General features: G+C 37.5%; 1 protein-coding gene across 25 annotated transcripts in view; it reads left to right on the plus strand.

Moving 5' to 3' along the window:
• Positions 1-5,360, plus strand: part of ZC3H13 (zinc finger CCCH-type containing 13) — a 97,285-nt gene extending 91,925 nt beyond the window's left edge. For all 25 annotated transcript variants that reach the window (XM_004054477.5, XM_055359599.2, XM_055359607.2 and 22 more), the window contains 2 exons: positions 186-349; positions 2,530-5,360. In XM_004054477.5, coding sequence (XP_004054525.3) covers positions 186-349; positions 2,530-2,700 — 335 coding nt within the window. In that variant the 3' untranslated portion in view covers positions 2,701-5,360. The remainder of the gene's footprint in view (positions 1-185; positions 350-2,529) is intronic.
• Positions 5,361-16,134: the final 10,774 nt, after the last annotated feature.

The raw sequence follows: 16,134 nt of genomic DNA on the forward strand, positions 1-16,134 counted from the left end.
AGACTACCAACATAACTACGTGTTGAAGTTGCTTCACAGAGAATATATTGCCTTTAATGTGAAATAATTTTCACCAATGTTGCTAACTTTAATAAAGTATAGAATTTGTAGAATATTCAGTTAAGTAGTTGGTAACCCTTTTCTATTTTAGTAAAACTTAATGCATGTTTACTTTTTTTTGAAAGATGCAGACAATCTCTTTGAACATGAATTGGGGGCTCTCAATATGGCTGCATTACTACGAAAAGAAGAAAGAGCAAGTCTTCTTAGTAATCTTGGGCCATGTTGTAAGGCGTTGTGCTTCAGACGGGATTCTGCAATTCGAAAGCAGCTTGTTAAAAATGAGAAGGTACTGTTATTTCCTTGGAAAAAATACAAAGTGAATAGTGTGAATGGCCTATTTTTCATTTGGTTGTTTTAAATTGAGATTGCAATCTTATGTTTTTATGAGTTTGGTTTCCTAATCTTTTATACATGTAAAAAGAAGAGTGCCATTAAAATGTATAATACGCTTTATTTTACTTCAACAGTATTAATGAATATTTGTTTTAATAAGGTTTAAAATATTCCATTTCTGTTAAACGTTTTTTGTGAAAAGCTTTCAACAAGCAAACATATTACAAAAATTTATTTAAATTGAAACTCAAGGAAAAAAATTTCTTAGAGTGATGAGGATATTTATGAGAGTAGTATTTATGAGAATATACAAAGTTGGAAGAAAGGGAAATAAAGCGACTCTATATAAGCATTTGAGAGGAATAAAGAGATTGAGAAGTAAGAGGAATAGAAATTAGATTTGGAAGAGATCTGTTAATGAAATCTGGTAAACCCAAGATGAAAACATTTTAGACTCTTTAAAGTTAAGAAACTGGGATTTTTGGCCAGGCGCGGTGGCTCATGCCTGTAATCCCAGCACTTTGGGAGGCCAAGGCAGGTGAATCACGAGGTCAGGAGATCGAGACCGTCCTGGCTAATACGATGAAACCCTGTCTCTACTAAAAATACAAAAAATTAGCCGGGCATGGTGGCGGGCATCTGTAGTCCCAGCTACTTGGGAGGCTGAGGCAGGAGAATGGCGTAAACCCAGGAGGCAGAGCTTGCAGTGAGCAGAGATCGTGCCACTGCACTCCAGCCTGGGTGACAGAGCAAGACTCCGTCTCAAAAAAAAAAAAAAAAGAAACTGGGATTTTTATTTGGGGTGGTGAGTGGGTGGGTATAGGTAGTACAGACTGAGTATTCCTAATCCGAAGCTTTTGAGCATCGACATGACCCTCAAAGGAAATGCTCTTTGGAGAATTTCAGATTTTGGATTCTTAGATAGGGATGCTGAACTGGGTAAGTAAATGTAATGCAAATATTCCAGAATCCAAAAAAATTTCCAAATCTGAAACATTTCTGGTCCAAAGCATTTCAGTTGAGGACTACTCAACCTGGATGACAAAAGAGAGTTGGTGTGATTCTTTGCTTAGAAAGTTTAGAGTAATGATAAAATGGTTAACTTCACTAGCTTTTTACTTGGGGCAGTTAGGAAAACAGAATTATCTTTGACTATCTAACATTGCTAAAGAAAAGATTACTTCATTAAAGAAAAATACTCAGATTTAGGGTAGTGGGTAGGGGGGGATTCAGTTTTTAAAAAACGGAAGAATGAGTTTATCTCCAAAGATTAAAATGGAAACAAATATGAGGAACAGGAGATTTTTAAAACATGTCTTGACTGTATAATCAAGTTTTCCTCACTTAAAAGTCTGGTTCAAGATTACTTTTGACAGAATCACTACAGTCATTCTCCTTTGCTCCCTGATTTCAGTATGCACTTTTCTTTGTTTTGTATTTTGTAACATTCCCTGGTCCCTTCTCTATGACAATAACTTTCCAAAAAATGCTAATGTAACTTTAAGTCACAATAATATAGATACATATTTTAGTATAAGGGAGGTAGTAGTTCTTCAGCATACTGCATGATTAGCTGTCTTCTAAAGGATTTATTCAGTTTTCGAGCTCACTTTTTATGGGACATTGAAAGATTAGTAAGGAGTATAGAATAGAATGTTTGGCTTACAGAAGGAAAAACTATGTGAGGAAGGAACTCATGGCAGTTACCTTCATAGAACTGAAGGATTGTCAAGTAAAGGTAAGATTGAATTACAGTGTAGCACCATAGAAGAGCTTTTATTTCATCACATAGAAGAAATAATGCCATTCAACAACAGACTGTGCAGTGTGTTTTTTGTTTTTGTCATTGGAAATGATAAAGTAAAAACTGGTTGATTACCTGTCAGAAATTGTTGAGAGGATTCCTCCTTTAAGCAAGAGGTTAAACTAGGTGCCCTCTAAAAGTTTCTTTTCAAAGATTCATTGAGCCCAAACACATTTTCTAATTTTGCTTTGAAATCCAATAAAGCTAATTTAATATCCAAAATGAAATACTCTTATAACTTTGATATTTTGGATAGAGGTTAACCTGCCCATCTTTCCTACTAATAATGTACATCTTTTTTAAAGTTTGTTTTTGTTTTCTTCAAATAGGGCACCATAAAACAAGCTTACACGAGTGCTCCAATGGTAGACAATGAATTACTTCGATTGAGTGTTCGGTTATTTAAGCGGAAGACTACTTGCCATGCTCCAGGACATGAAAAGACTGAAGATAATAAACTTTCACAGTCCAGTATCCAACAGGAACTGTGTGTGTCTTAAGACTGAAGTTCAATATGGTATTTTTGGTACTGTCTTCCTTCAGCAGTGCATATTCTTCTGCAAAGTTCTTTGGTTTGACAGGCATTAGTGACAAAGGCAGAAAAGATTTATCAGCCGTGCTAAAAGAGTGAAGAATTTTGATCTTTAGAGACGCTAGTTTTGGCCAACTTAAGATTTTACGTTAATTTTTACATAGTATTTGACACTCATGCAAAATAATGTGAAAACATCTAGATTTAGTAGTTTATTCTGCGCCGTTTGTTAAAACTGAAGATTTTGGAAAATGGTTGTCACTGCTCTTCCAGCGTATGAATATTTTTGTGAAATGGAACCATGGATTTATGTCTGGATCATCCATACAGAACCAACAATTTTATTCAAAAACAATGTGTTCATCAAAGTAATTGCTCACATTGTGCAGTACTATGTTGTACAGACCATGTGAAAGGGAATGCTGGTCTAGCTGGCATGGTATGTTTATAGGCGAATCTCAGCAGAAGGAAGCCAAAATAGTTTTTTCCTTTTGAAAGTTTTTTAAAAATTATTTCATGGGTCTTTTTTTTAATTAATACGTGTGCATTGTTACAATGTATGTTGGATGTCTTTTGACTCAATGCTTTTTTTGTTATCAGAGATTGTGTACTATTTTTATTTTTAATAAATGTATCTTCCCTTTCCTTGTTTTAGATTTACTTTGCTCTTCGTTAATCTTATTCCTGATGTTGTAGAACATTAGTCATCAACATTACATGTTTCATGCTTCAGATATTTTACTGCTTGTGTCCTTATTGTTGGACAGCTTTAAACAGAGTTGATGTACTTCAAATATAGCTCATTGATACTTAAGGCATCTTCTTGGAATGTGGCTTTTGAAGAAAAAAATTACTCAAAGCAAATCAAGAGTTAACAAACCTAACGTAACCTGAGGTTTAATATTCTACTATCATATTTTTTAGAGCTATAACTTTTGATTATATTAAACTGCCTCCAGCTGTACTATGTAAAACAGATTTACTTTTAAAAATTACAGTATACTTGCTTTGTTCTGTATGTATATGTTTAACTCATGAAGTGGAGTCTTAGAAGGATTTGAAATGGACTCTAGCCACAGAATTTGTGAGCAGACAGTAGTAGTGATAATAATAAAAGAAGGCAATCAAAATTTAATTTTATCATGCCCTCTCACAGGTTTGTGTTATAATTGTAAGCCCATATTACTTGTGTTAGTAGTTTTGTCTCTATAGGTAACATAATGACAGTGGTGTAAAGTTTCTGTTCAAGAAACATAATGTTGTAAAGTTAATTTATACAAGATACCTGCCAAAGGAAATGGTCTTACTTTCTAATGACTTTGAAAGCATGTATAATTGCAAACAGAGCAGGAGAAGACTTTAATCAGAATTTCCTTGTGTCCTTTTCCTTTACTAAGTGTTTTGAATAAAGAAAAAACAATGTATGACCTCAGAGAATGAATACCCTTCAGGAAGCCACTTCCTGATTTTAGTGGATAATATTGTTCTCTGTAGCACAAAGATTTAAAGTCCTAGAATTTCTAATCCTAGTTCTCAGAATTGTAGAATAAGACAAAAATAATGGTTTCCCCATTTGTCCACTGACTTCGGGGATATTTCACAAGTTATTTATTTATAGAATGAAAACTATGTAGTTAAATCTGTCATTCAGTTAAACCTGTTGTCTTTCAGTTTGAAATCTTTTTGTTATGTATGTTGCAAAAGAAAATTTAGAACTATTCCTTTGTTCACTCAGTCACAGTATTCAGAGCTTTATGTTTCCAGTGGAAATGTACTGTTCAGTCTCAATTTCTTTTAATTCAACCATTCTCAGTATTAGTAACATATACCTATAAAATTTTTCTAAAGCAAAATTTTTGATTGAATTTCTCATAAAAGCTCTTGGACCATAATTAAAGTCTCAGTTAAACTGGTATTCCCGAAAAACAATCTTCCAGTCTATAAATTGTTTGCTAGTACAATTAAAAGTTCATCTATCTCATAACTGATGGCTCAGGTCTGTCCAGTTGCCATAATTGCACAACTGGATTCCAGCTGCTGGTAATAAGGAATTTTGTAGATAGATAAAGGGCAAGAGTATGTCTGCAATCCAAAATAAATGAGAGTTAACACATAATTAGCCGTTTGATTATTTTGGCAGCTATCCTCACCATTTAGTAAAGGGTATACTAACAATACCCAACTTTATTTAACGAAGTTTTGTAAGCATACCTAAGTAGTAACTGGATATGCTGAAAAATCTGACCTGTCACTTCGCTTCACTCTGACCAGTAATTGCAGATTGTCGTCACCATCCTAGCCCATGACTACATTAGGATTTTATGACTTATTAACTTGAAAATCTGTTCTGTAAGTGGCATTGGTAGAATCTCCCACTTTGCTCCTCACTGTCCAATTGTGTAAAGATTAAGGTACATACTATTGTTGGTGATGCTTTTACACCTCAACTTGCTGTTTTAAAAGATTATATGAACCCCTCCCACTTTTAAGGATATTCCCTTTTACTGATTTTCCTAGCTAAAATTATATAGTAATCTTTCTAAATATTGTATTTAAATCTGATCTAGGACTTGCCTTATTTTATCATTTTTCTTTAATAATCTCCAATAAACTTTCTTTATTCATTAATTGTGTTGATCTTTCCATTTCAGTATTTTGAATGACACTCTGGGGAATCCAAGTTTAAATGGTGAAATATTTTTATTAAATAACTTTCTACATGCATCTGTAAACATAATTTCTCAAATTTATTGAGCTGTTTCTTTCATATTTTTTTTTCTTTTTTAAATTATTTTTATAGAGATGGGGTCTCGCCTGGGCTGGTCTCAAACTCCTGGCTTCAAAGCCATCCTCCCGCCTTGGCCTCCCAAAGTGCTGGGATTACAGGCATGAGCCACCATGCCCAGCCCTTCTTTTTTTTTCAGAGGCAGGGTCTTTCTCTGACCCCCAGGCTGGAGTGCAGTGGCAGGATCATAGCTCACTGCAGCCTCCAACTCTAGGGCTCAAGGGATCCTCCCACCTCAGCCTCCCAAGTAGCTGGGGCTACAGGTGTGCATCATCATAACTGGCTAATTTTAAAAAGAAAAATTAAAAAAAAAAAACACTTTGGTAGGCCAAGGCAGGAGGATTGCTTGAGCCCAAGAGCTCAAAACCAGCCTGGGCAACAAAGTGGGACACCATCTCTGCAAAAAATACAAAAATTAGCCAAGTGTGGTGGCACGTGCCTGTAGTCTTAGCTACTCGGGGAGGCTGAGGCAGGAGGATTGCTTGAGCCCAAGAGGTTGAGGCTGCAGCGAGCTGTGATGGTGCCACTCCATTCTAGCCTAGGCAACAGAATGATACCCTGTCTCAAGTTAAAAAAAAAAAAAAAAAAAAGGGATCTTACTATGTTGCCCAGATGATCTCAAACTCCCAGCCTCAGGCAGTCCTTCCATCTCAGTCTCCCAAAGTGTTCGGATTACAGCCGATAGCCACCACCTGGTTATACTGTGATAGAAGTACAATTGGAGTAGCTTAGGTAAAGATGGGAAGTAAATAGACATGAATAAAATGTAAATTGCAGTGATTTCAATTAAAGAAAAAACCAAATGGCTGAGATGAGAAATAAGTGTAGCGATTGGGAGTTAGATACTACTTCAGATTATCAAGAAGGTCTTATGTATGAGATGAGTCCTAAAAAATGAAAAGAAGCTAGCAAAGAGCAAAAGGGGAAGGAGTATTTCAGGCAGAGGGATGGGGATATGCAAAGGCCTAGGAAAAGAGCTTTGGTGAATTCCAAGACGAAAATACTACTGTGGCTCACCACTGGGTGGAGGGGATGGGGGTTGCTAGAGAGAAGGTCTAGAACAGTGCTGTTCAACAGAATATTATACAATGATGGAAGTGTTCTGTAAATGCTGCCCAAAAAAAAATGGCCAATACAAGCTTCATGTGGCTTGTATTAAACACTTGAAATATAGCCAGTGTGACTGAGAAACTGAGTTTTAAAATTTTGTCATTACTTTTAAATAGCTGTATGTGGCTAGTGGCTACCATTTGGGGTGGTGTAGGTATATATCTTGGCAAAGCCTTGTGGAATATGGAAGTGTTTCCCACAGTAGAGTATAAAACAAGTTCTTCTGTATGTTCTAGTTACTTTGCATAGCAAGTGGTGCTGATTGTTTTAGTTTACTGTGGCAATTTAACATTTCTTTTTGGAATAAATGTTAATAACTAAAATTAAGTAGTCAGTGTGGAAATAGGACAGAAATTACTGGTGCTCAGATAATTGAAGTTTAGAATATGTAGGCTATGTATGAAGTTGGAATTTCATTTGAAAGCAAAAGTAATAAGGAATAATAAAAGTTATGATAAAAGGCATTCAATCACGTCAAAACAGGCAAGCAGAAGAGAAAAAGCAATTTAGAACAGGTGAGACAAATAGAAAACACATGGATGTAAGCCCAAATGTATTCACAAATTATGTTAAATGAAAACATTCAGTATCCAATTAAAAGACAAAGATTATCAAACCGCAGAAAAACAACTACATGTTGCTTATGAGACTGACCTAAAACATAGGGAGCTTTAAAAGTAAAAGGATAGAAAAAAGACACCATGTAAACATCAAGAGAAAACGATGTTAATGTTAATCAGTTATCCCTATGTATTTCATATGTATTGCTGTAATGCTTGCCAAATACCGGTTTTCTAATTCCACTGTTTTTTCTACACTTACTGGAATTCCCTTATCCATTTATTTCTCCTTTATTCACTTATTTATGTCAGTATAAACTCATAGATTCCTATTTTATTTCATGGGTTATAACTCATTATTGCTCAAAATATCCAAGTTTTAGACTTGTTAATTAACTTCTGTGTGTATGTGTGACAATTCCAATATTTAATGCCAATTCAGAATCTGTTTCTATTGCATGTTGTTTCTGTTGGCTCTTTTCGTGTTTTCTTCCCTACTCTTAGGTCTGGTTATCTTTCACTAAATGCCGAAATCGTGTTTGCAAAGTTGTTTGTAGAAAAAAAGTGGAGGTCTAAGATGCTGTTGTCCAGACACAAGTTTTGTTTGCTTCTGGGGTCACTGTCAGACTGAAAACATCTTAATCCTGTTTTAGGAACTAAGATGACCTGAATCCCCAGATGACTCGCGTCTTGGCTGCAGTTTATGCATGAGCACTTGTAGCTCACTGTCATTCCCAGGGTTCAGACTTTGAGGTCTAGATCCAAAGTACAAGGGTTCATAAGAGCCTCCATTCTTGGTGGATCCCATGTGCCAGTGTTTTCTGCCTTCCCCAAGAGGACATCATAACTTACGATCGGTTCCTCAGTCTGTTTTCCAGATTTTTGAATGGCACCTGGGCAAAATTGACCCCAAATGTCAGGTTCACCCCTGCATATCTATCTCCTGAATTTTGGCCCAAGATTTTTTCATCATCTTGCTGGTTTTTCAGTGTTCAAGCAGAATTTTTAAAATAAATGTTTTGTCCAGCTTCTCCAGTTCTTAGTGTGAAGTTGTTCTGAATTATCTCGTCTCCCATTACCAGAACAGTTTAATTTTTTTCTTTACTTCCCTTTCATTGCATTTCTCCATTTTATTACCTGTACTCATTTGGTTTCCCACAGTGTGTATTTTTCTTTTTGTATAACTCCTTTCCTAAGCTCATATTTTTTCTTTCTGTGATTTCATCATCTCTTCCTTCTTGTTTCTTGTTTTGTGGACTTTCTTCATGGAGGCAATTGAATCACTAGATTTTAATATTCATGTTGAATTTTTTTTTTCTTGAGATGATGTCTCTGTTGCCCAGGCTGGAGTGCAGTGGCATAGTCATGATTCACTACAACCTCCACCTCCCAGGTTCAGGAGTCTTCCCACTCAAGCCTTCCAGGTAGCTGGGAACACAGGGCACATGCCACCACACTCAGTTAATTTTTTATTTTAACTCTTTTGTGCCAACAAGGTCTCCCTATGTTGCCCAGGCTGGTCTCAAACTCCTGACCTCAAGCAATCCTTGACTCATCCTCCCAAAATGTTAGGATTACAGGTGTGAGCCACCATGCCCAGCCTATTCATGGTGAAATGTTGCAGAATGATATCCATCTGTTCTGCAAAATTTTTCAGATGGTGAATATTATCTGTTAATTTTTGCTAATTTCTCTAGTTTTTTTAATATAGTATCTTTGTATCAGTCTTACAGCAGCTCCTTTTTCTTACTCAATACTGAATGACTTGCAATATACCATTGTTTGCAGGAAATCAGCCATGGTAGCCTTCCAGACGTCACACACATGCTTCATCTTTTCTGCTGATGTCATAGAGGCATGCTGGCTCATGTAAATAGGGCTCCTTGTGATTGCTTGTGTAGGTGGCCCTTCCTCCTCTCCTCCCCTGAACCAAACCAGGTCCAGGAGGACCTTCACAGCCAATCTCGCTCTTCTCTGCTCCTAATTGATTGTTCCAAACAAGGGACATAGCTTTTGCCTTTCAAGGGGAACCCTCACATTCAAAAGCGGTATTTTTTGCTGAGATTTGCTACTACCTGGTCCCTCTCAACTCTTACTGCACTTCCTCCTTTCACTGTCTCCTGACACTACTTCTGCTAAATCTCAGCTGTTTTGGCAGCCCTTATGTCTATTTTGACATCTGAAGATAATATCTTATCTCCTAGATTCACTGGAAATAAACTTTATGGAGATTTTTACAGCCTTTTTGTTGCTTTTATACAATTTATAGAAGAAAAACAGATTTATGCAGCATGTTCCTACTAAATTTCTTTCCAAGCTAAAATTCAATCCAAAGGTCACTTTAATCCTCAGCTTGGATAGTTGCATCAGGATGCATTCTTAGGTGAACACCTATAATGGATTAATACTTGGGATTATGGTATCAATATAAACCAAACACATAAATGTGATTTACAAAATAAAGGTTATTTGATGTTATCCTGGTAGGTAGGAATCATATTCTCTCTTTAGTCACATTTCCTTTACAATAAATATATCACATGGCTACCTCTAAAAGCAAAGGAGGCTGGCATATTGAGCATTTCACTTTTCTAGCCCCGTTACTAGAAATGACAAGAAAGGATGAGGGTTGGGTTATAGGTGTTAGCTTTGCCAACCAACCAATTGTGTTTTCCATAACTTCAGGAGAAACATAAGTAAGGAGAAATAATGGTACCCGTTAAGGCCTGTTGATGCCAACTTCATAAAACTAAATAGTCCAGAACCCAGAACAAGTTCTGATTCTAACTCCGCCACAAACTGGCAGAATGACCCTGAGCAAGCCATTGTACTTTTGGTTTCCTCATCTATCAAGTAAGCAGGTGGTAGAGAATCCTAGGATTTAAACAGAAAGCTGCCATACGATAGCTCAGAGACATGTCAAATGTGTGTTCGTTTCCTTGTCAGGAACTGAGAGCATCATTTAGAGTATAGGGTAGGAAAATGTCTCATTGTTTAGTAGCAAGAGGAATAGGACAGTATTTCGACTAAGGAAATCTTCTAATGCTTCTCAAACCCTTCTGTATCACAGACAAATTTTAATGCAGGATAGGATTTCTAGGTCAGGATTTTCTCCTGATACTAACACAGAGTGTATGTGTGTATAAAATTATGGGCCCCTCTCTTTGCATGTGGACTGAACTTGACCAACTTCTAATGAGTGGAATATGGTAAAGGCGAAAGTATGTGGCTTGAGAGTCTAGGTGGTGGCTTGTTTCTTGGAATATTCATTCTGGGGAATGCTCAGATGCTAGGTCATGAAAACATTTCAAGCCACCCTGAGGAGTTCATGTAGTGAGAGGCCAAGGCCTCCTGCCAACAGTCGTGTGAATTGGCTGTCTTGGATCCTCCAGCCCTAGATAGGCCTTCTTTAGCTTAGTTTTTTGTTCTTTTTTTTTTTTTTAACTGGATTTGTTCCTTTATCGGAAAAGGTAAGGAATATGACTTTTTTTTTTTTTTTTTTTTTTTTTTGAGACGGAATCTTGCTCTGTTGCCCAGGCTGGAGTGCAGCGATGCTATCTCGGCTCACTGCAACCTCTGCCTCCTGGGTTCAAGTGATTCTCCCACCTCAGCCTCCCAAGTAGCCGGGACTACAGGTGCCCACCACCATGCCCAGCTAATTTTTGTATTTTTAGTAGAGATGGTGTTTCACCATGTTGGCCAGGCTGGTCTCAAACTCCTGACCTCAGATGGTCCGTCCGCTTCGGCCTCTCAAAGTGCTGGGATTACAGGCGTGAGCCACTGCACCCAGCTGGGATATGACATTTAAATCACACTTTTTTTTAAACGTTTGTCTGTTTATGTAAACACTTTAAAATAAACTGAATCTGAAGGATAGCTGGGACCTGAAGACTCCTGGACTATAACTTGAGCATTTCCCATTGTGCATCCTATATAAACTCTTAACTGGCAGCAGAATTCTATATCCAAGAAAACTGAGTCAAATAACAAAAGTCTACTCAAATTAAATGAGATAAACATGAAAATTGCTGTATAAACTGTGAAGTACTATATAATGCAAGATATCTGTGGCCGTCATTTCTATCTTACCAGTTCTTTGTAGAGTAGTATGGGCTGAATCGTGCCCCCCAAATTCATTTGTTAAAATCCTAACCCTTATCTCAGAAGTTAACTGTATTTGGAGACAAAGTCTTTGAAGAAGTGACTAAGTTAAAATGAGCCCATTAGGGTGGACCCTAAAGAATGTGACTGGTGTCCTAATAAGAAAAGGAAGAGATATGAGGGGCATGCTGTGCACCGAGGGATGAGCACATGAAGAAGCAGCAGCAAGAGGGCTGCTACCTGCAAGCCAAGGAGAGAGGCCTCAGAAGAAACCAATCCTGCTGAGACCTTGATCTCGGACTTCTAGCCTCCAGAACTGTGAGAAAATAAATTTCTGTTGTTTAAGCCACCTGGTCTGTGGTATCTTGTTAGGGAAGCTCTAGCAAACTAATACAGTCTGCTTCCAGTGCTGCCACTTCTCCAATTTGTATATTCCCACAACCACAGTTCAAGTATAGGTTTGCATCATTTTCTTTTAAACATTCCCAAAATGAGATTTTTATTAAGCATTATAAATTGCATTCAGTTGCCTTTAACTATATGGCCACAATCTATCTACAATTAATTTAACCCAACAGTAGTTCATTCTTGCATGACAAATGAGTTAGGGCAAAACGCCTTCCATTTTTACAGGATACCTCCTTAGCACATGGAGGCAGGAAGCAGGGAATTACATCTTATTTCTGATCCCTAAAGTGTGATAAAAACATCAGAATTGTATGAAATGAATATGAATAATAATTCTGATTGTAAAGTACATTGAGTTTGGAAACTAATAAAAGGCATCAAAATGATGCAAAAACATCGGTTAATATTGAAGATATAAATGGATAGATAGATGATTGGTAGATGACTGATGATAGATAGATGATTGATAGATAGATGATAGATAGATAGATAGATAGACAGATAGATAGAGCTCATCATTTCTTCATTTGGACCATTCACCAGCCTCTTAGCTGTTGCTTACTACCTGGACACCTTCAGCCCCCTTCTTCCTAATTTGTCCGCTACCCTGCACCCAGAATAATATCTCTAAATTATCCGAAAATACAGATATGATCAACCTGGTTTCTGGCTGTGGCCTTGCCACTGTCAAGTTATATACATTTAAGGCAATCAACCTCTGTGAGTGTCACTTTCCCAATTTATAAATTAAGGCGATTGGGTTGTACCTTAAGTTTCCATGACTTTCTTTGTCACTCCTCTGCTTAACAGTCTGGATGTTTCATGTTTTCCATGGAACAAAGTCCAAACACACCACTCTTCACAATCTCACCCCAAAATGGACCTTCTAACCACATCTTCCTCCCAGGATGACTTATCTGCTTCCTACACCCAATAGACCTTCATGGCTCCGTGTGCTTGTCTTCTGTGAGACTCTGAGTATCTTAGGTACTGCATCTTATGCACCTTCCTGTCCAGTGTAGGGCACGCTGCCCGGCATACCAGTAGTTTCTTTAAAAATGTTTCTTTAAAACTGTTGGCTGTTTCTTCCTCCCCCTTGAATACTGACTGACCCCTGCTGACCATCCCTCCAATACCTCCTTCACCTAGTAAGTTTGTGTTTATCCTTCCGATACATTCTTCGCACTTTTTCAATGAAACCTTTCTCTTCCCATTCCAAATTAACTGTTCTCTCCACACTTTGTTTTTGTCTGTTATAACATGCCTCTACAGTACATTGGACTATTACAGTCTCTACGATATCACATCTCCTAAATTAGGACTCTAGTTGGTTGTATAGGTGTCAGCCTATTTTCCATATTATTGGTAAAAGATAAGCATTGGCATATTAAAATTTAGAGTTTATTTAAGCAAACGGTGATTCCTGAATCAGGCAGTTCCAAACCAAAAGTGGTTGGGGCACCACCTGAGGTGGTTGCATTGAAAGCTTCTAGAGGGCCAGTGCAGACACTGAACAAAGACATGTTTTGATTGGTTAAGTTTGAGCAATTACCTTATTGGAACTATCCCAGTGGGAAGCTCAAGACAATGTAACTAAATGCCAGTTAACTGCCTGTGATTGGCTGAACCTATATTTCATTTCCTTTTAAATTCTGAGTTAGAGGCTGGGCGTGGTGGCTTATGCCTGCAATCTCAGCACTTTGGGAGGCCAAGGTGGGTGGATCACCTGAGGTCAAGAATTCGAGACCAGCCTGGCCAACATTGCTAAACCCCGTCTCTACTAAAAATACATAAAATTAGCCGGGCGTGGTGGCAGGTGCCTGTAATCCCAGCTACTCGAGAGACTGAGGCAGGAGAATTGCTTGAACCCAGGAAGGGGAGGTTGTAGTGAGCCGAGATTGTGCCACTGCACTCCAGCCTGGGCAACAGAACAAAAACTCTCCCACAAAAAAAAAAAAAAAAAAAAATTCTGAGTTAGGTTTCAGTTTGCTCACTTAGCAACCCAGGGCACTGGAGCCGCCTTAGTCTAACAGCCTCCCATGTAGTTATTTGAACAGGATAATCCACATGAATTCAGGAGCCATTTCTAATTGATCTTTTTAGTCCCCACTCCTACGCTGCCCCAGTGAACAGCTTTTTCACTTGAAAACGGGGAACGCTCAAATGTTCCCTAAATCAAGTTGAAGTAAAATTTGTCTACTATGTCATAAAATTTACGGCATGTTTTTTCATTTGGATTTATTCCTTTAACTAAGGGCAGAGGAAATTTGTGATGGAATTAATAAAATTGATCAGGTTCTAGCTGAATCCTCTTCAAGCTTTCATTGTTTCAGGATAGCTATTTTTTCATATTAAGATGTAAGTATAGGTATTAAAAATTTCTTAGCCCTCATTAATTTTGACTCTCTTATGCCTAGACTTCAGTTCTGTGCATCATTTTTCCATGACAATTAAGTTTCATCTGTAGTGATGGGGAAAAAAAAGAACAAAATAATTAAAAGCAAAAAAAATTATTTTTAAATTAAAACTATAGTACAGTTTTTACATCTGCAGCTGTGATTGCAGCTCGACTGTTAGCTTCTTTCTTGCTGTTTCATATCCTCCACGGACACACACCACTGCACTCTGCACTGCTGTCTCCAGCACAATATTTATGAATTTATTATAACTGTTACAAATCAAGGCCGATTGAAGGCAGCAATCAGCTTTGTCAAAATTTTTACTATGGTTAACCAGCTGCCTGGGACATTCACCATCACAGGTTCACCTTCAGAAAGTTAACTTGCAAACCTGTTATCAACCACTGATAAGCACTGTTACAGAGATGATTGCTTAATTAATCTGTGTTTTGTGCTAATGACGATGTTAAATGGGTTCATCCCTGAATTTGATTGTTCACAAAGAATGTGAATTCCCTAAAGGGCAAATATAGACAGGTTTCCTATTAAAATGAACCATCCAACCAAGAAGCTCTTTTAGTCATTTTGAAGTTTAAAAGGGTAGCTGATAATTTCAAAATAACTTCATGACATTTCTAGTGGCTACATGTGACATATTATTACCATATCTCCTGAAGCTCTTTGCCAGTTCCTTTGGGAAAGAATTTTATATTACATTTCTTAAATAGATACTGGCTTTTATTTTCAATCAAGACTCCTCAGGGTGCAGCATAAATTAAACTTGTGGCACTTATCTTTCACAAGCAGACTTTGGAGGGGATGGGAAATAGCAGACGCCAATAGCATCATCATTCAGTCAAAAATCCATTATGTTAAAAAACATTCCATATACGGGCGGGGCATGGTTGTGCATGCCTGTAGTCCCAGCTATTTGGAAGGCTGAGGTGGGAGAATCACTTGAGCCCAGGAATTTGAGGCTACAATGAGCTATGATGGTGCCGCTGCACTCCAGCCTAAGTGACAGAACAAGACCTTGTCTCTAAAATAAATAAATAAATTCATCCAAAATGCAATGTAATTAAACCAGAGGAAGATCGTGTTGGATGGGGGAGTTGCATGTGTGTGTTTAAAGTTAGGGAAGTTCTGTTTACTTTGCAGTGGCCTATCATGTGGCATTCAGGGAGAGACTATACCCCAGACCTCAGTTGATTACGGCTTGCACTGGCATTCCATGGATACTGGTAACTAGCTGATCCCTAGCACGTGTTCCAGGGTCTCTTTACCATCTTCCTTTCCTGGTGAAATGTCAGACAGACCAAATATTTACAAAAACACAGAGGGACTCTGTTGCTTGGGTGAGGGTACATGCAAGGAAGGAAACTTTATGATTCACTCGGTGAAAAGGAAGAGTGGATTTTTCTGCTCTTTGAGAAAATGAGTCTGGGCTTCCTTCCATTACTTAAGCCCAGGTTAGGCAGAGATGCCTGTTTTCAGAGTGACTGATAACTACGAGCCATGGATACCGTTCTTCTGTCTCCCTGACACCCACTCCAAAAACTGTGTGGAAATTTCTTTCTTTCCTCTTTATCTCTCTGTGTGGGAAGAAAAAATTCTTTTGTTTGTGATATACAGGATGAGTAGGAGGCATTTTCTTGATCTTGAATGTGTTTTGTATGCATAAATTGAAAGTTACTTCAGTTATGAAAATTTTTTTTCCTGCTGTTGGTGCATAATGTTGAGTAAGCCTTTTTGGTATTTTAACTGTGAGAACAGCTTAAATACTACGAATTGAAATGAACCTGCTGAGTATAAGTAATAACTGACTTTAATGACTTTAACAACAGGTTCATAATACACATTAAGATATAAGTTTAAATAATGAACTCTCTGAAATCTAAGTACATACAAATTTACATGGTAGATGAGCTGCTTTAAGACTTATTCAGTTGGACACAGTTTTAAACATTGAAAATTGTGAACTAAAAACATCTATATTGAATCAAAAAGACTTCAACCTAATCTTATCCATAAGTAGGCTG

Source organism: Gorilla gorilla, chromosome 14 (assembly GCF_029281585.2).
Source record: "Gorilla gorilla gorilla isolate KB3781 chromosome 14, NHGRI_mGorGor1-v2.1_pri, whole genome shotgun sequence".
NCBI classification, from domain to species: domain Eukaryota; kingdom Metazoa; phylum Chordata; class Mammalia; order Primates; family Hominidae; genus Gorilla; species Gorilla gorilla.